The 20,145-nt window shown below is 45.9% G+C and overlaps 3 protein-coding genes across 3 annotated transcripts; all 3 read right to left on the bottom strand.

Moving 5' to 3' along the window:
- Nucleotides 1-3,283: 3,283 nt before the first annotated feature.
- On the bottom strand, nt 3,284-5,421 carry LOC104056843 (keratin-associated protein 5-4-like). Its single transcript, XM_054050945.1, has 2 exons — nt 5,360-5,421; nt 3,284-4,670 (listed from the first exon to the last, which is right to left on the bottom strand). The coding sequence occupies exon 2, from the start codon at nt 4,630-4,632 to the stop codon at nt 3,652-3,654; it is 981 nt and encodes a 326-aa protein (XP_053906920.1). The 5' UTR covers nt 4,633-4,670; nt 5,360-5,421; the 3' UTR covers nt 3,284-3,651.
- Nucleotides 5,422-9,606: 4,185 nt separating this feature from the next.
- Nucleotides 9,607-10,716, bottom strand: LOC104056842 (putative small proline-rich protein 5). The gene is made up of 2 exons (XM_009558130.2): nt 10,628-10,716; nt 9,607-10,204 (listed from the first exon to the last, which is right to left on the bottom strand). The coding sequence occupies exon 2, from the start codon at nt 10,181-10,183 to the stop codon at nt 9,908-9,910; it is 276 nt and encodes a 91-aa protein (XP_009556425.2). The 5' UTR covers nt 10,184-10,204; nt 10,628-10,716; the 3' UTR covers nt 9,607-9,907.
- Nucleotides 10,717-18,352: 7,636 nt separating this feature from the next.
- On the bottom strand, nt 18,353-19,940 carry LOC128849427 (putative small proline-rich protein 5). Its single transcript, XM_054051246.1, has 2 exons — nt 19,487-19,940; nt 18,353-18,958 (listed from the first exon to the last, which is right to left on the bottom strand). The coding sequence occupies exons 1-2, from the start codon at nt 19,586-19,588 to the stop codon at nt 18,662-18,664; spliced, it is 399 nt and encodes a 132-aa protein (XP_053907221.1). The 5' UTR covers nt 19,589-19,940; the 3' UTR covers nt 18,353-18,661.
- Nucleotides 19,941-20,145: the final 205 nt, after the last annotated feature.

Raw genomic sequence — 20,145 nt, 5'->3', positions numbered from 1 at the left:
TCAAAGCAGTAGTGCACATTAGCTTTATTTTGTGTTGTTTCCATACGTTCCCTTTTATGACTTTTTTTCTAAGGCCTGTGAGACCGGATCAACTTGGATTTAATGATATTCGTGATGATCACATTTGAGTAGCACATTTGTGACCAGTAGGTTGAAGAAGATGATTCTCTTCCTTTACTTTGCTCCGGTGACATCTCACCTGCAGCCCTGCATTCAGTTCTGGAGTCCTCAGCACAGGAAGGACACGGATCTGTCAGAGTGAGTCCAGAGGAGGCCACAGGGATGATCCGAGGGTTGGAGCGCCTCCTGTACAAGGACAGACTGGGAAAGTTGTGGTTGTTCAGCCTGGAGAAGACAAGGCTCTGGGGAGACCTTAGAGCAGCTCCCACTACTGAGAGGGTCTCCAAGGAAAGCTGGGAAGGGGCTCTTGATCGGGCAGTGTTGGGACAGGATGAGGGAGAAAGTTTTTCAGCTGTGAGAGGGGAGATTGAGATGAGATCTTGGGGAGAAATGTTTTGCTGTGAGGGTGGGGAGGCCCTGACCCAGGTTGCCCAGAGCAGTGGTGGCTGCCCCATCCCTGGAGTTGTTGAAGGCCAGGTTGGATGGGGCTTGGAGGCCCTGATGCCGTGGGAGGTGTCCCTGCCCATGGGAGGGAGGTGGGACTGGATGGGCTTTGAAGTCCCTTCCAACCCAAATCATTCCATTAGTCTATGAGTGTTTCACTCCGTCAATTTGATTCTGTGTCACTATAGGCAAGCACGAGGTTTCAGACTGGAAATCCATTCCTGTATGCATTTCTCCATGCCTTTCCTGTGTATCTCAGGAGCACAGTTAGGATCTTCCAGCAATTCTTTATAGTTGTTTTGGCTGTATGTGATAAGGCCAAAGCTGCTGTGCTTGCAACGCTTGACTGAACAGTCAGGAGAGAATCGATAGGGTGGTCGGAGTCAAGGCAGATATTATGAGACAGGCTTGAGGATGGGGGAAAGAATTGTGGTCACATGCAGAGCCAGGACAATTCTATGTAAGAAGAAGGTGTTGATGGAGTTTTCGTCTGATGAGAGCGGACACCAGCATAAGATGAGAGTCCTAAGATGATGAAACATCATCTATTCATGGCAAATGAAGGCCATGTATGTTCAGCAGACTCTGAATGTGAGGCTGGACTGGTGACAGATGATCCCTCATGGCTAGGACACATAATTTCTTCCCAAGATGCAAACATGACCTCTTATGACATTTGGTGTCTCTTCTGGAATTACCCCTAGGGGAGCATTGTTTTCGTCACACAATAATAGCCAGATACCTGCCTGCAGGAAGTAGCGTGCTCCTTGTGTAAACTCTCAAATATACCATCCACTGAATAAGTAATTCATTGCCTTTTTATCAGCCTTTATTGTCACCATATTGGCCAAGATGATCCCTGTGTTAGAATCACAGAATAATGGCATGGTTTTGGCTGGATGGGACCTTAAAGGTCATTCAGTTCAACTCCCTGCCATGAACAAGGTCATCTTCAACTCAATCAGGTTGCTCAGAGCCCCATCCAGCCTGATCCTGAATGTTCCCAGGGTAAGGGCATCTTCCGCCTCTCTGGGCAACTTCTGTCAATGTTTCACCACCTTCAGTGTAAAGAATTTCTTCTTTATACCCAGTCTAAATCTGCCCTCCTTAGCTTAAAATCGTTACCCATTGTCCTAACTAAAGGTCCCACTAAAAATTCTTTCCTCTTTTCCTCATTTTTTTTTAAGCCCCCAATACGGCTGGGAGAGTTTGGGTTGTTGAGCCTGGAGAAGAGAAGGCTGTGGGACAGCTTAGAGCAGCTTCCAGTACTCAAAGGAGCCTCCAGGGAAGATGGAGACAGACTTATTGGGAAGGCCTATTGTGACAGGGCAAGAAGTGAGGGTTTTAAAATAAGGGGAGATTTAAAGTGGAGGTAAGGAAGACATTTTTTGCAGTGAAGGTGGAGAGACACTGACACAGGTTGCTCGGGGGAGTAGTGAAGGCCCCATCCCTGGAAACATTCAAGGCCAAGTTGGATGTGTCTCTGAGCAACCTGATCAAGTCAGAGATGTCCCTGGTCATGGCAGGAGGTTGGACTGGATGACCTGTAAACACCACTTCCAGCCCAAAACATTCTACGATTCTAAGATCTCCTTAACAGAATGCCCTCCTGATGTAGTCTGGTACGCTGTGGAATGGGATACCCTTCTGCCAACGCATCGTGCTTGATTTACCTATTAATCCAAACCTCCTAAAGACTTGAATAATCTTTGAAGGAGAGTCTAACATGGTAGAGAAGATAGTTCTAGCACAGACTTTGCGTATGTTCTGAAGATCTGGTTGAGGGAAGCAATCAAGTCAGCGCTCAAGGCATTTTCTCGAGACATGCAATTCAAAGCTGAGTCCTGAATTTTAATAGTAAAGGAAGTCCTGGCCAGGTAGAAAGGATGTTGTTGACTCATGTGCGTACTATTTCAGGAATGAAGCTTCTAAGTTATATGCTAACACGTGGGTTTCATTCCAGCCCTTGTAATCCAGGAATGCTGTGTATGAAATTCTCTGCACACCTAAAAATAATTCACTGATTTAAGGCATTATCTGAGGTATTATTTTTGAAGAAGGCAGTGGAAGAAGATGGTGCCTGCCATTCATTGAGTAGTAAATTCCTCTTGGTACATATTGGAACAGATATTCCAGGATGAGAGATGATTTCCTATACCTTATCAAGTGGTGTTTTCAGATAGTGGAATTCTGTATGCTTCAGTCAGTCTGTGGTCTTTGAGTTTTGTTTACCTTAACCATTTGGTTTCATACTACAAATTGACCCAACTGAGGCAGATGATCAGTAGATGCAAGAAGGGGTCATGCTGCTCTGTTTGTTGTCTTTAGACGTGATCTGATTTATGCCAACGTGAAGTATGGCTGAGCAGCTCAGATTGAGATGAGATCTTAGGAAGAAATGTTACCCTGTGAGGGTGGGGAGGCCCTGGCTTAGGTTTCTCAGAGCAGTGGTGGCTGCCACATCCCTGGAGGTGTTCAAGGCCAGGTTGGATGAGGCTTGGAACCCCTGATCCAGTGGGTGGTGTCCCTGCCCGTGGCAGCAGATGGGACTGGATGGGCTCTAAGGTCCCTTCCAACCCTAACCGTTCTATGATGATTCTATGTTCTGCTGTGCCACAAGAGCGTGTTTGTAGCCAGCAGGATCCTGGCATAGAAAATGAGGCCACAACAAGGACACCGTCTGGGCAAAGTAATTTAAGAACAACCAAAAGACAAGATATTTTGTGTTTTGCTCAATGCTAAGTTTTATTGTCTACAAGTCAAGAGAGAAAATGAAGAAGGATCACATGAATAGTGAAAGTATCTCAAGTCCCATACACCAAGAAAAGAATTAACTACCACACTAGCATCTAACAGCTCTTTGTCTTGTACAGTGGGTGATGCATTCAAGCGCATCACAGATGTTCAATAATTAAAGGACAGAAGGAAGAAGATAGCTTAAGTTTGAAAAGAAGAAAATTGCAAGGCATTTACTTCATCATTGTGTGAACCAGAAGCGAATGAGCTGGATTTCATCTCTTTGTGCGTGTTCTTGTTGCACATCCGAGATGAGAGTTGACAGAGCTGATTTTGCCACCCTGAGCTGGCTCAGCAACGCTTCTTGATGGCAGTGCAGCACTGCTGGATGGGGATGCAATACTTCCTTACGGGGGTGCAACACACCACGGCGGGCTTCTTCTTCACAGTGTAGGAGCAGCAAGACAGGCCTCCAGAGCAGCAGCAGGGGCTGCAGCCACAGCAGCAGCAGCAAGGTTGCTGGCATGCTTGGCCACAGCAGCAGCAGGACTTCTGGCACACCTTGGTACAGCAGACAGTCTTCTGGCATGGGTCACAGCAGGACTGCTGGCACGGATCGCAGCAGGACTGCTGGCATGGATCGCAGCAGGACTGCTGGCATGGATCACAGCAGGATTGCTGGCATGGATCGCAACAAGACTGCTGGCATGGATCGCAGCAGGGCTTCTGGCATGGATCACAGCAGGATTGCTGGCATGGGTCACAGCAGGATTGCTGGCATGGATCGCAGCAGGGCTTCTGGCATGGATCACAGCAGGACTGCTGGCATGGGTCACAGCAGGGCTTCTGGCATGGGTCACAGCAGGATTGCTGGCATGGATCACAGCAGGACTGCTGGCATGGGTCACAGCAGGGCTTCTGGCACGGGTCACAGCAAGACTGCTGGCATGGATCGCAGCAGGGCTTCTGGCACGGGTCACAGCAAGACTGCTGGCATGGATCGCAGCAGGATTGCTGGCATGGATCGCAGCAGGATTGCTGGCATGGATCACAGCAGGGTTTTTGGCATGGGTCACAGCAGGATTGCTGGCATGGATTGCAGCAGGATTGCTGGCATGGGTCACAGCAGGACTGCTGGCATGGATCACAGCAGGGCTTCTGGCATGGGTCGCAGCAGATGGACTTCTGGCATGGGCTGCAGCAGACGGTCTTCAGGCATGGGTTGCAGCAGACGGTCTTCAGGCATGGGTTGCAGCAGGCGGTCTTCAGGCATGGCTGGCTGCAGCACACTGTTTTGCTTTTCACAACGGAGCAGCATCCGGTAGAGCACATGTTGTGTACAGTGTAGTCAAAGTTGGAGGTGTGAGGATCTGAAACACAAAGTGCTTTTGGATAGAACCCATCTTTCTAAGACGTAGAATCATAAAGGTTGGAAAAGACCTCTAGGATCATCCAGACCAACCATCAGCCCAATCCCACCACACCTACTAAACCATGTCCTGAAGTGCCCCGTCTACATGTTTTGAACCTCTCCAGGGATGAAGAGGTTCTCCACCGCTTCCCCAGGCAGCCTGTAGGTACCTAGATGTGTTTATTTTGGCATACAAGTGCTGCTGTCTCGGCCCGTGGGTGACAGCCACATCACACATTGTTCCCTCTATATTTGTCTTGAGTTGCGTAATTAGACTGTTACAGAAATCCATCTACTTGTCCCTATCCCAGTGATATTTGTGCATCTTTTGAACTATCCTAGCAACTAACTTTCCTGTGCTCATCCCTGAAGGTCCCTCCCCAAATTTCCATCCCAAGAAGCTTATTTTTCACTGTGCTCTGTCTCTCAGCTGTCTTGCAATAAGCAGTAGACCAACAGGCTGGGGAAATCTAGATTTCACACAGCACTGGTGATCATAAATCATAGAACAGTTGGGTTGGAAGGGACCTTTAAAGGTCATCCAACCCAACACTCTACAAAGAACAGCTACAAAGACAATTCATTGTTTGACCAAATCCAAATGAAAACCATTGCTATCAAGGAATGTTAGCAATAGGTAACACTTACCTTGCTGACTGAGTGGTGCAGTTGAGTGAGGAGCAAAGGGTTCGGGAGACCTTTTATTTAGCTCGGAATTGTCCTGCCGGAAATGAGGTACCCCACAGCAATTCGGGATTTACGCACTAAGCCTATACTTATTTGTTGAATGTGTATTCATCTGTTTAGTCTTTGCCTCATTGGTTTTGACCAACCCCTCAATTTTGTGTTATTATCAATCTGTTTGGTAAATTTTTTACAATTTTTTAATGTCAAGTTAATTCTTGTGTGATGTTTGTGGGCTGCTTAAAAGGCATCTTTCCACTCATTTTGCATATGGTCACACTGTTACATTGAGATGCTAGGTGCCTTGTTCATGGCTAGTAAGGGCTCAATTAACATAAAAATCATAATTAACACGGAGGAGCAGTGGATTCCAGAGGCATGCAGGGGCCTCCTGGACATCAGTCATTCCTTGATATGATATTTAGAATAAAATTCCATCAGGTGTAATTCCATGGCACCCTGTTTTGGTTTTGAATGCAGAAGTGTTGAAGACTGATGTCTTTCTTTGGGGTCTCTGGTTATCAGAACTGGAAATACCATAGATGCATAGAATGGTTTGGGTTGAAAGGAACCTCAAAGCCTATCCAGTTCCAAGCCCTGCCATGGGCAGGGACGCCACCCACTGCATCAGGGGGCTCAAAGCCCCATCCATCCTGGCCTTGAACACCTTCAGGGAAGGGTCAGCCACCACTGCTCTGGGCAACCTGGGCCAGGGCCTCTCCACCCTCACAACAAAACATTTTTTCCCAAGATTTCATCTCAATCTCCCCTCTTTCAGCTCAAAACCATTCCCTTCTCACCCTGTCCCTGCCCTCCCTGATCAAGAGTCTTTCCCCAGCTTTCCTGGAGCCCCTTTCCATACTGGTAGGCTGCTCTAATGAATCCATGGAACCTTCTCCAGGCTGAGCAACCCCAACTCTCTCAGCCTGTCCTTGTATGGTAGGTGCTCCAGCCCTTGGATCTTCTCCATTGCCCGTGCAACTGAAGTTCTTGACATCTTATCTCTTGCTGCCTCTTCCCATCCACGCATAGGAAAACCCATGCCCTTGGCCCCACCAATATCAGAAATTTTAGGTGCAAAGGACTGTGCAAATTCATTAGGGAAATTTGGAATAGAGTTTAGGTTAAATAAGAATGCATTTCTTTCCAATTCCTTTTTGACATCTTTAATCAAAAGCAAAACATGAAATCTTTTGGGAAGTTTTCCATCCTGTTTCTGATTAGCATGACTTGATCTACAAAATTCCTATTACATTTCTTTAGGTTTCAATCTGCCCTCGAGGAATGAAAGATCCACCTACGGATGTTGCTTGTAGGATAACTCCACACTCAGTTCTCAGTCACCCATTGGCTGTCATAGTGCTGGTAGTAATGATCATGTTGCAATTATTCATTAATGATGTTAATATTCATTTTGCAGGAAAGCCCGAAGGCCTCGCATGATGCACTGAGCATCTTTAGGATTTCAAATTAAACCATATATTTTACAACAAATGATCTCTCTCCTGTCAGGGGGAATTCACGCTTCCTGGGACCATGACTGACGTGATGAAATGTTTAATTTCTGAGATCACCCTGAGGAGGACAGCGGCTTCTGCTGCTGTGGGGCTGCGCATCTGCAGAAGCAAAGCACCGAACGACCTTGACCGCATTGCCCTACAGCTTCACTGGAGATATCCTGATTTCTGCTGAGGTGAAGGACAGAAGATTCATACAGAAACACAGTGTGATCCAGATTACAGATGCTGAGGATAGGGTAGGTCATCATGAACCATGATCCCCCTGATCCAGTGGGAGGTGTCCCTGCCCATGGTGGGGTGGGTGGAACTGCATGATCTTTAAGGTTCCTTCCAACCCAAACCTTTCTATGACTGTATGATTCTGCTGGCTTAAAGACCCCATTTCTACTCAGTTTCTGTTTGATGGCTACTATTTTTTTTGGCTGTGTCCCAGCTTTTAGAAAGCTACACAGCTTTGCTTTGAAGAATTCAAAGGACCATGAAGTCATCACTTCTCCTGGCATGCTTTTCCAAAGTCAATGTTGCTGTCCTCTAAAACGTAGCCTTCATTTCCTATGGAGTTTACTTTCATGCTAACGACCAGGTTAGACCAGATCACTGCCACACATTAGAATCTAATTAGTGACAGAGATTTAACCCAGCGGAGTGCCTGCATCTCAGCCAGCAATAAAGGAGGCTCATGGCAACCTGGGAGATGGCTGGGAGAGGATTTCTGAGCCTGCAGAGAGATGATGGGAGACTGTGACATTCAGAACATGGTGGATCCTGAACAGTGAGGTACAGTAAGAGATGTCAGTTGATATGAGGCAGTTTTCTGTGTGACTCTGTATGGATCTGGTGCTCCATTCAGTGTCCCTGTGAGTCAAAATAAACACTGCTGCTGTTAGAGCTGGATGTGAACATCAGAGATGCCTAAAGCCATGTGAGATAGATTCATAGACAGCTGGGACATTCAGAACTGATTTTACAAGAGTTTTATGAAATAAAAGAGTCAAATTAGGTTTAAAACATTCACATTTAGTGAATGAGTTTAGCAGGCTCTGTCAGATGCTGAGAGGAACACCACTCTGTTTGGATTTGAGAATTACAGAAGCAGTGAAGCAATCCTTGCTGTGAAAGCAATTCTTCCTCATTAATCCTTAGAGGTTTGCTCATTACTTATCCCATGGAAATCTGTTGTCATACTACCTAACACGCACTCAGCAGAGCAGAAATATTCCTCTAAGCTATCTGAAATGTTAGGCACTTCTCTCGCCAAATGTCTGTGGTCTCTGATTTGACAAAGAATATTTCAATGAGGTAAAGCATTCAGAAACGTTTTGATTCTTGATGTTCCAGGTGTCAAATATCTTCAGGGCTGCAAAAGGTTAGAGTAGAATACAAAACAAATGAGCTGTGGGCAGGAACACCTGCCATGGGATCAGGGGCTCCAAGCCCCATCCATCCTGGCCTTGAACCCCTCCAGGGATGGGGCAGTCACCACTGCTTTGGGAAACCTGGGCCAGGGCCTCCTTGCTCTCACAGGAAAACATTTCTTCATAAGATCTCCTATCAACCTCTCCTCTTTCAGCTGAAAACTATTCCCTCTCTCTGCACTCCCTGATAAAAGCCCCTTCCCAGGTGTCCTGTAGGCTGTCTCTTAGTGGTGGAAGGTGCTTCTGTGGTACTCGGAAAAGGAAGCGGAAAGAAAACATGCTGTGATTTGACACAGAATAGAAAGTTGGCACAGCAAAGGAAAGTGGTCGTGTAGAGTTAAAGACAAAACTCACTCTGTCCACTCACATGGTGGACAGAAAGCCTTTCTGACTCAATACTCAACCGCAAAAAAGTTGAAGAATGAATAAGGAAAAGGGCTTTCAATATGGTTGCCAAGGGTCGTGTGAAAATGAGCCATCTCTTAGCAATGGCAACAAATTGAAAGTAGGTGAGTAATTTATTGCTTTCTGCATCCCATTTGCAACTTCTCCTTTTCAGCAGGCTGCTCCTCTGTAATGACAATTTTCTCTATAACTATAAATAACTAATTCCAATTACTTCTACACCAACCGCTCATTTACTAGGTACTCGCCGTGCCCAGCTCGCACAGCCTGTTTCCCATGCCTGCTCTAGGACTGGTGAATCACGCCAGGCAAACCTTCTCTCATTTTACACCTTAGGAATTGTTTAATTGAAGGTGTTCCAAGGCAGTTTCCAAACCCTGCAGGATTTGCTTTGCTTTGTTTCCAAATATGACGGTGGCTTTTAAAGACCGTATCTGCTGTAAAAACATGACCGTGCAAGCCAAGTCCCTGGCTGGAACTCTGAAACCCCCGTGGCATCTGCTAAGCTCAGTGCAGATATTTGGTTTCACCAGGAATTAACCACATGCGTTTCTCCCAGCCCTCTGTGTGCGGTGCTGTGTTCCTGGCATCACTGCTGGGTACCCCAGGCATTTTCCTTGACTTTCATGTTTCCTTGGCATTCCTCCTACTTGAGCTGTTTTCACCACTGATGAAAACACGTCTCTAAAACCACAAGAAAATATGAATGCTGCCAGACAAGCAGATATCATAGAATCCTAGAATGCCCTGGGCTGGAAGGGACCCACAAGGCTCATCAAGTCCAGCTCCTGTCCCTGTATAGTACAACTCCCAAAATCATTCCACGTGTTTTAGGATGTTGTCCAAATGATGGAGCGATGACTAAAAACACCCAGAACTGTCAGGTAGGCTTGAAATAAAATTTTTTATTGTCTTGCTGTAGATTGAAGCAGCAGAGCAAGAAAGAAACTGTTCACAGCAGACAGTGTGCTTTGCATTGGCAGGAGGAAGATAATCAGCTCAAAGCTCATTAAACTGAGAGACTTCATTCCAATGCCATGTGATGCTTCAACTGTTCTAGAAGTGTTTGCTTGCAGAGAAGCCACAAGCGACAAGCAAGGAGGTGAGGGTGAGGTTGAGGCTTCAGGTGAAGAGTGAGCCAGTGGATCCAGATCTGGGGCTGGATCCTGCTGCTAATACTTGGGGCATTTTGGTGGCAGCTTGCAGATGTTCTTGGAGTGCTGGGAGCAGCAGGGGACCGGAGGGCAATAACGCTGCATGGGGGGGAAGCAGGGCTGCACAGGGGGGCAATAGATCTGTACGGGAGGGCAGCAGGGGCTCGGATAGGAGAACTTCTGCATAGGCTGCCTCTGGGTGGTGTAATGACAGGAGGGCCACGAGTCATGGCAGGAGGAGTAGGATTCGTGGCAGGAAGACCTGTGGTCATGGCAGGACCTGTGAGAGCACATCTTTCTGGAGTTTCAGCAAAGCTGTCGGGAGCAAGAGAAACACTTACTGACATCCCCAGCAAACTGTTTCTCCCTTTCTTTTTTGCCTGCCTAATTCAGACTGAATGCACCCTTGATCCTGCCTAATTGTCAAGGCTTGGTCTGGCAGTTGCTGTGTGAAGCTAGTTTTCTGCAATGAGTCCCATGAGCCTCTCCCAAACCCCGTCTCCCTTGTGAAACAGCGTGGAACTCCCGTTGCCTAAGGATCCCCTCATGTGTCTTTGCTGCACCTTCCCCAGAGATCTCCATCCCTCTATCTGCCATTCACCCTGCCTGCCTCAGAGCTACACAACAGTGCAAGCAGAGGGCATTTAGCTGAGTTCTAGCTACCATGAGGTCCATAAAAACCTCTAGTGGAGATTTCTTCCCTTTCAGCGTGAATAGAAATAATAAAATTGCTCTTACCTTCTTTGGCTACGGAGAGAAGGATCTGGAATTGAAGGTGAGGGACTGAGAAGGACTGGGCTAAAATGGTCCTTTATACAGCTCTGAAAGGTTATCTCGGATATGAGACACATCTTTGCAATGACAATTAAATTATTTCTGCACTCAATCCAACAGATGTTTATGCTCTCCTATTTTTAGCGTTTCCTTCTTGACATGCTATGTTTTGTCCCTTATGTAATTCCTAACGCATTTCCTATAAGGATTTTGAAAGATGTTTCTTTCCCATTTCCTGGAGACTGACTCTAATCTCATAGGTGTTAATTAGCCTGCCAATGGGCAACTGGGATTGCATCAGGGACAGAAAGGTCTTTATGTCTCAGGAATGCTGACTCCAGGGATAGACCCACTGTTTTGTGCAGGTGACAGCTCAGTATCTTATTTTACGTGTTGGTGAATGCCAAGAAGGAATGGGATTACCAGCTGTAACTCATGGGTATGGCACAACGCTGGGAAGTCTCGTATCATCTCTTTCATTCCATGGTACCACAAAAAAAATGAAGTAGTTCTGAATCTTCATGTATTCTCTGACTTGACAGATGATTTGAGTGGCTGTGTAAGATTATTCTTTGTCTATCAGAGGTTATTCAACAGTTAGGATCAGAGAATAAAGTCTGCGGTGAGCTCTGTACAAGATACAAAGGGGTCTGCAGGAAAGCTGGGAAGGGGCTCTTGGTCAGGGAGTGCAGGGACAGGACGAGGGGAACAATTCTGAGCTGCAAGAGGGGAGATTGAGATAAGATCTTAGGGAGAAATGTTTTGCTGTGAGAGAGTGGGGAGGCCCTGGTCCAAGTTGCCCAGAGCAGTGGTGGCTGCCCCATCCCTGGAGGTGTTGAAGGCCAGGTTGGATGGGGCTTGGAGCCTCTGATGCAGTGGGAGGTGTCCCTGCCCATGGCAGGGGGTGGATCTGGATGGGTTTGAGGTTTCTTCCAACCCAAGCCTTCCAGTGATTCCGTGATTCTATGTTAAGTTTTCCCATTCTTTTGTTTCTCTTTCCTTTCACTGATTTCTTATCACTCACAGAGATGTCTGGAAAACAAAGCGTTCAAAGAAAGGGAGTGTTTGAGCTGAAGTTCGATCAAATATTGCTTTCTCTCGATAATGGTGAAATTCTGGGCAATAAAACTGGATTTATAACCCTGTTTGACTCAGTCCCCGAAGCCTAAGAAAATGAAGCCAGTAACTCATTAACTTTGGAAAATGTTATCCATTAGAGTAATTTGCTAACTGCTAATGAGAAACTCTCCCTAAAGTAGGGATGTCTTTCAGCTTTCTTTAGGCTAAAGGCGATGTAATTGCTTGTGGTTAGTTTTGTGTAGCAAGGGAAGATTGCATGGGTTTCTCAGGGACATTTTGTGATTCAGTCGTAGGTCCAAAACCCAGAGAGGCTCTAGAAGCCCAGTGGGTGAAGCTGGTGCCTGTGTGACTGTCCTCCTTTCTTCTGCATTTTGGTCTGGAGCATCACAACAATGTTCCTCCAAATCTTTCTACCTCCTTAACAGCCTTCCAAACCGGAGTGGCGTAGGCTACATCCACTCAAGAATTGTTCCTGAATCTTTCAAATTCAGATCCTGCTAAGGAAAATATAGAATCATAAAATTGTAGAATCATAGAATGGTTTGGGTTGGAAGGGATCCTAAAGATTATTCAATTCCAAGCCCCCTGCCATGGGCAGGGACACCTCCCACTGGATCAGGGTGCTCAAACCCTCTTCCAACCTGACCTTAGACACCTCCAGGGATGGAGCATCCATGGCTTTTCTGGGCAACCTGAGCCAGTGCCTCACCACTCTTGCAGTAAAACATGATCCCTAAAATGTTATCATAGTATTTGCAGTACTTTTGGGGGAGTATATAAGGAAAGTCCAATCTGCAGTGATGAAGTGTCATTTTTAGAGCAATGTGGGAGTCATTCACTACCGCCCATCAGCAGCCAGTGTTCAGTCATCTCCAGGAAAGCAGGGTTCCATTGTGCGTAGCAATTACTTGGGAAGACAAATACCCTATATCCAAGCATTTTGCCCTTCCTTCTTCCCCCAGCTTTATATGTTGAACATGACATCATACAGTAATGGAATATCCCTATGGTCAGTTGGGATCAGCTCTCCTGGGTGGATTCTCTCCTAACTTCGTGTGTGCCTCTCAGCCCATTCACTGGTGGGGCAGTGTGAGGAGAAGTAAAAGCCTTGACTTTGCGTAAGCGCTGCCCAGCAGTAACTAAAACACCCCTGTTTGGAGTGTTTCCAGCACTAATTCAAACCATAGCCGCATGCTACCTACCAGAAAGAAAATTAACTCTACTCCAGCCCAAACCAGCACGTTGGTCTATGAATTCTCCTTAAGAACAGACTGTGATATTCAGTCTGTGCCGTGTAAGTAAACGAGAATCTTAGATGAGATGGACTGTCTGTGGGCTATCCCCTTCCTCTGCTCCGAAGGATTTACTAGTGACGAGTAACACTGCAACATGAAAAATAAGTTTGTGCCTTCTGTAGGCTCCTGGGGTCTGCAAGAAAGCCGGGGAGGGACTTTTTACAAGGGCATGTACTGATCGGACGAGGGGGAATGGCTTTAAATTGGAAGGGGGAAGATTTAGTTTAGACATTAGGAAGAAATTATTCAGGATAGGAGCGGTGAGACACTGGCCCAGGTTGCCCAGAGCAGTGGTGGCTGCCCCATCCCTACAGGTGTTCAAAGCCAGGTTGGATGGGGCTTGGAGCAACCAAATCCAGCGGAAGGTGTCCCTGCCCATGGCAGGGGGGTTGGAACTGGATGGGCTTTGAGGACTCTTCCAACCCAAACCATTCTATGATTCTGTTTTCAGGGGTTTTAATATATTTGAAAATATTTACATGCTCAAGTTCTGAAGTTGAGCGAGGAGTAAATTAGTGCATGTGCTGAATAAAAATATTAGCAGCCACGAACTTCCCTTACCTCTTCTATTTAATGAGCTGTGCTCGTCTCCAAAGCAGAAGAGTTTACATTCAGTTGTTTTTGATCTCATTGTTTCCAAAATGATGGGACAAAAATCTGCATAGATCAGTGTGGTTTAAGCAGGGGAAGCTTTGTTCATATCCATGTAGATTTTTGGTAGCTGAGAACCTTTTCCTCTACTAATGTGTCTGTCTTCTTCCCAAACGATTGTGGGAATCATTGTTACTGGCCACCAACTATTGGGGCACTTTGAGAATATGAGGAAATTTGATTGAAGAATCCAGAAAAAAAGAAGTCTAAGGGAAAAAATTAATAAAGAAATTGAAAGACAAGGCAGGTCTCATTAATTGTAAGATTTATTGTTTCCCACACCCAGATGAGTCTAAAACAGAAATGCATGGCATAGAAGGATTCCCAGCAGTAATTAAGCACAGAATAATTAGAAAGGACATTTCCAGCATAATTAGAAAGAATGACATCTTGAGTGATAATTAGGGGAACGCTTCATCCAGACCAGAAGTGAGGCACATGGCAGAGACTCAGGGATTTCAGTAAGGATGAGATGATCCGTGCTCACAGCGTCCAAGGGAGGAGCGAGCCAGTGGGTCCGGGTCTGAGGCTGAATCCTGCTGCTAATGCTTGAGGTATGTTGGTGGCAGCTTGCAGATGTTCTTGGTGTACTGGGGGCAGTAAGGGATGGGGGGGCAGTAAGGGATTGGGGGGCAATAATGCTGCACTGGGGGGCAATAGGGCTGCACGGGAGGGCAGCAGGGCATCACATAGGAGAACTTCTGCACAGGCTGCCTCTGGATAGTGTAATGGTAGGAGGACCCTGAGTCATGGCAGGAGGAGTGGGATCCATGGCAGGAGGAGTGGGATCTATGGCAGGAAGAACGAGATCCATGGCAGGAGGACTCATAGTCACGGCAGGACCCACGGGAGCACATCTTTCTGGAGTATTGGCAAAGCTGTAGGAAAGAGAGAGACAATCATGCTGACACAGATGTAACCTCCTGAATTTTCTTTGGCTCTTGTTTTGTAACAAGAAATTTTGGGAAAATCTGTTTTACCTTTTTTTTTGTAATGTATTGGATATCTTGACCCTGAGCATGATGCTGCCTTGCCTCTTGGGAGTTACTCTACAATGATCCAACTGTGGTGGGATTTCCCCTACCAAGATATTGCTGTTGGTCTCTTCAGGTAAAATTTACTTCTGACACTTGACTAACTAGTCTGAGATATCCCTCCCTCCATCACCATCTAGTTTGGAATCAACTCCTTGCTGGGTCTGGAGGACTCTGTGTCTTTGTAGGTCTGGTCCTTCAATTATTCCTATTTTTTCTGTTGTTCCATCTACTGTGGGTATACCACAAACATGCTTTGGGTAGCTTACATGTTCAGGCACCCAATCACCAAGAATATGAAATTTCTAAGACAAAGGCAAGGTCTAAACACAGAATCAGTGAGCTGAAATTCCTATCTGAGCTCCTACTGCTCTATAGTAGATAACACCAGACCCTTTTTTTACTATGAGGGTGGGGAGGCCCTGGCCCAGGTTGCCCAGAGCAGTGATGGCTGCCTCATCCTGGAGGTGTTCAAGGCCAGGTTGGATGGGGCCTGGAGACCCCTGATCCAGTGGGAGGTGTCCCTCCCCTTGAGAGAGGTGGAACTGGATGGGCTTTGAGGTCCTTTCCAACCTAAACCATTCTATGGTTCTATGAAATCAATATAATCCCACTTACCCTTGGCTGGATCAAGGAAGAGGAAGAGCACCGAGAGATGACTCTGAATGAAGGAGGAATGGGGATGGCGAACTTTTATACCTTCCAAAGGGTTGTCCAAGATATTACGCATCTCGTGACAGTGCTGACAATTATTTAAGCCGTCACGTTCATATTTATCTTCTGTGTCTCGTTTTTGGCATTTTTGATTTGACAGAGTCAGGAAAAACAATTATGATTTTTTCCTTAACAAGCTAATAGGCAATGGATTTCCCAATCTGCTTTATAAGGGATTTTTGAAGGTAGTTACATATTTACATATTAAAAATGAACCTAACCCTAGAGTTATTAAGTGATTCGTCGTTGGGCAACCAGTATTGCATCAATGTACAATTCAAAAGTGTTGACTCCTACCCTGACTGTCGCCCCTTCGTCTGCATGGCAGACTCACGTTTTGATTGATATGTTTTCTTGAGACACAAGGAACTGTAATTAACATCCACAACTCACACGGACTCTGCTTAGAGGGAAGTCCTATTGACTGGCTCTAACGCACCTAATGCCTCGACACCGGAGATGACTCTAGAGGTACGTCCCCCATTCTGATGTTTTGCATTCTGAGTCCACCAACCATCAGCTGTTTTTTCCTTGTGTCAGGATACTCTCCTGTTTACATTCCTTCTAGAGGAAGAAGATTTCAAATCCTAAGCAGGAAGGATTTGTACTGGGAATGTCGCACCTACTGGCATCTTGGTTTTGGCTCTCAGTCACTTTGGGCTCCTGTCTTACTTAAGTGGTTTGGTATTTTTTACTCATTGCAATATTCCACTATTTACTGCTGAGTTTCTCTCACAGTGGTTCAAGGTTTTACTTTAGGACAATGAAATGTGTCGTTCATCCTTTCCTGTGACTTTTATGCAGGTGGGTGCTACAGGAATCGTGGAATGTTTTGGGTCGGAAGGGACCTTGACAATCATCCAGTTCCAAGCCCCCTGCCACGGAGGGGACATTGGTTCCACTCCTTGTGAGTACCCTGTGGGTCAGCCCTGAAGCAACTAGAATTAAGGGGTCTTAAAAGTTGTTTACAGAGTTCGCAAGGGAGCAGCTACCCCTGTTGAGAGGTCTTCATATCTTTCAATGTTTATTTTCATGCCAAATTTGGGGAAAAAATACTTTGTTACTCTGCCAGCAGGTTTTTGAGATGCTAATTCAGTCTGAATTTAAAAATACATCCTGGTAAACCACGATTTTGTGTTCTGGTTGGGTTTTTCTTTAAGTTTATGTTTTAAGGCCATGATTGAGAGGAAAAAATATATCTGAAAGTGTTTTAAAGCTCACACTTCTTCAGAAAAATCTTGTCAGCAGCCTTCTGAGCAGTCTTGTGAGTTGTAAGTAAAACAGACGTTTCATCTAGGCTGATAAAGGAGGATATTTTGAGAAGGCCCTTATGCCAGTTCTGTCACGTACATTGCACTCATCTCACCCCTTTCTAGATACTCTAAGTTGTTTAATCTGAAGTTCATCGTCGAGCTCTTTGTGATGCCACTGCAGAGAAACAGGCACTGGCAGAAGGAAGCAAGCGATCCTGTTTGGGAATAGATGTCTCAGCTAGATGGGCTGGTGACTGGGGAGATAAGGAAAGTCTTAGGCTGTAAAAAGCAGAGAGAGGTTCAGAATTTAGCTTTAAGTGTGTGCAATTTTCATTGAAAACCGGAAGGGGAAGTGCAGGGATAGAAGGAGGACTCCTCTGAGACCTATTTCCATTTATTAGACACCTCAGAATGTTGTAATTCTGAGTCAGAGTGAAAAATGAATGTGAGGTGCTGGTGAAGTAGAGAACTGAGAAAGACAGAATCACAAAATAGTTGGGGTTGGAAGGGACCTCTGGAGCTCATCCAGTCCAATCTTCCTACTTAAAGTAGGGTCAACTTGAGCAGTTTGTGCAGGAATGTGTCCAGGTGGGGTTTGAATATCTCCAAAGAAGGAGACTCCACTCCCTCCCTTGGTAGCCTTTCTCAGTGTTCCATCACCCTCACAGGAAAGAATGTTTTCCTTATGTGGAACTTCCTGTGTTCACATTTGTGTCTACTACCCCTTGTGCTCTCACTGGGCACCACTGAGAAGAGTCTGGCTCAATCCTCTTGGCATCTACTCCTTAGATATTGATAAGCTCTGATGAGAACCCTCTCAGTCTTCTCCAGGCTAAACAGATCAAAGTCACTCAGCTTTTCCTCCTAAGAGAGGTTCTCCAGTCCCCTCATCATCTCTGTGGCCTCTGCTGTGTTCTCTCCAGCTGTTTTTTGTTGTTCTTGAACTAAGAAGCCCTGAACTGGACACAGGACTGCAGACTGTCATTCTGTCATTAGGACAGAATAGAGGGAGAGAAGAAACTTGCTTGCCCTGCTAGCCACATTCTTCTTGATGCATCCCAGGACCTCCTTGGCCCTTTTTGGCCATGAGGGCACATCGCTGGCCAACTGTCAACTCGTTGTCTACCGGGAGTCACAGATCCTTCTCTGCAGAGCTGCTTTCTAGCCAGTCAACCCCTGACCTGTACTGGTGCGGGGGGCTGTTCATCCTGAGATGCAGAACCCTACACTTGTCTTTGTTGAACTTCATGAGGGCCCTCTCAGCACAGCTCTCCATCCCGTCCAGGTCTCATTGAATGACAGCACAGCCTTATGGTGTATCAGCCACTCCTCCCAGTTTTGTGTCATCTATACAGTCCTGGGCTAAAGAAGGTGCAGATGATCTCCCTGTATGCTGTCAATTATGGAATTATGGAATGGAGCCTGTCCTCATACAGGAGGTGCTCCAGCCTTTGCATCGTCATATATGAATAAGAAGATAAATAAATGCATTCATCTGCTCCAGAACTGCAACTGGAATTACTGGCTTCCATTCATTTTGAAACTTTAGGATGTGGGCATTTTCTTGGAGAGAAAAAAAAAGAACGAGAAGTGGTGACGAAGAAGTTAGAGGTGAAGATAATTCTGAAGTAAAGAGGTCAAAGAAAAACAAAATCGTAAACCTTTTGTATTTTTAGAAATGAAATTTTATTGTCTCATCCACATGATTTGGAGGTTGACACATCACGTGTAAGCCCCCACCAGCAGAAAACATGCCCAATCTTTTGGAGGAGAATATAAGCTTGCACGCTAAAGAAATTAAACCAGATCCAATTTACAGTGTTGAAGAAACTTCTAATCACAGGTGAGTTATTTGAGGATTCATACAAATCAAGAATGGAAAAAGAGAAACAGTGATTCAAGCTTTAAGCATTGAGACCACCCGAGAGAGGAGCGAGCCAGTGGGTCCGGGTCTGGGGCCGAATCTTGCCGTTAATACTTGGGGTATGTTGGCGGCAGCTTGCAGATGTTCTTGGGGTACTGGGGGCAGTAGGGGGTCTGGGGGCAGTAGCGCTGCACGGGGGGGCAATAGGGCTGCACAGGGGGGCAATAGGGCTGCACAGGAGGGCAGCAGGGGGTCACGTAGGAGAACTTCTGCACAGGCTGCCTCTGGATGGTGTAATGGCAGGAGGATCCCGAGTCGTGGCAGGAGGAGTGGGGTTCATGGCAGGAGGTTTCGTGGCTGTGGCAGGACCTGCGGGAGCACATCTTTCTGGAGTATTGGCAGAGCTGTAGGGAAGAGAGAGACCGTCACGCTGGTATGGCAACCCCTGTATATGTGAGCTTCCTTGCCTTCCTTAATTAATTCCCTATTTTCTTCCTAATTTCTTCATGCAGAACAAAGCAATTTCAATGCTGGTTAGGTATTGGGAGATGATTTATAACCCCCACCAAAACTTACAGATGCTCTTTCCTTTTCAGAGACAAAATTACTCAAAACATCCATTGCTTATATGTAGCCCCAGATCCTCCAGTGCCTTCTACTCAAGAACTTCAAAGCTTCTTTTCCATAAAGTCCTCTGACTGTCCTCTCTCTGTTTTCTTCAGTCTTTCTGTTGTTTTGGTTTGGCTGGAGCCTCTGCCTGCTAAGCCCATATCCCACTTCTCATTAGAGCTGATAAAACAGATCATGTGGGTGACAAGATCTTGGTCTCTGGCATGGCTGAGGTCCAGAAGCAAGGAGGGAGCATCATACTCCAACTCTATCAAATCTGTTTTCATAAAGTAACTCAAAAGAAACAGAAAAATTGGACTTACCCCTTCAGCAACAGGAATGAAGGAGTATAGGAGCCGGGAAGCAAGTGAAGGAAACCAGGCTGAGAGACCTTTTATACTCTTCCGAAGAGTTATCTGGGACATGAGACATCTCTTGGCAAGTGTAACCTAATTACATATCCTAGCCCATTTCTATCCGCTCTATTCAGCTTCCGATGTTTTCCCTTTGATGCACTGTGCTTTTAGCATTTTAATTGTCCCATAGGTTATTAATAGCACACTAATTCCTTTGCCTCCCTATGAAAGAGATTGGAAGGTATTTCATGTGAAGTGACGCCAATGCTGAAGAAACAAATGGATCTGGTCACGGACAGCAAATGTCAAGCGGAAGAGATGTTTGTAATCCAGGAGTACCAATTCCTCAAGCTGGGCTGGGACATCACATGGACCAAGAGCTAAACGTGATCACATCTTCCTGTGAAAGAAAGACAATTACTAATGTTAACTCATGCAGATAATGTTTAGGGCACAAACACTCCAACTGAGTTGCCCAATGCCACTGGATATTTTAATGACAGATTCAGAGTTAGCCTGAGAACATCCTTCGCTCTTAATTTACATCATAGAATCAGTTGGTTGGAAAAGAACTTTGAGAACATTGAATCCAACTATACTTGTTCACTACTAAACCGTGTCCCTGA

Source organism: Cuculus canorus, chromosome 28, assembly GCF_017976375.1.
Source record: "Cuculus canorus isolate bCucCan1 chromosome 28, bCucCan1.pri, whole genome shotgun sequence".
Lineage (NCBI taxonomy): Eukaryota > Metazoa > Chordata > Aves > Cuculiformes > Cuculidae > Cuculus > Cuculus canorus.
This window is presented reverse-complemented; position numbering and strand designations above follow the sequence as displayed.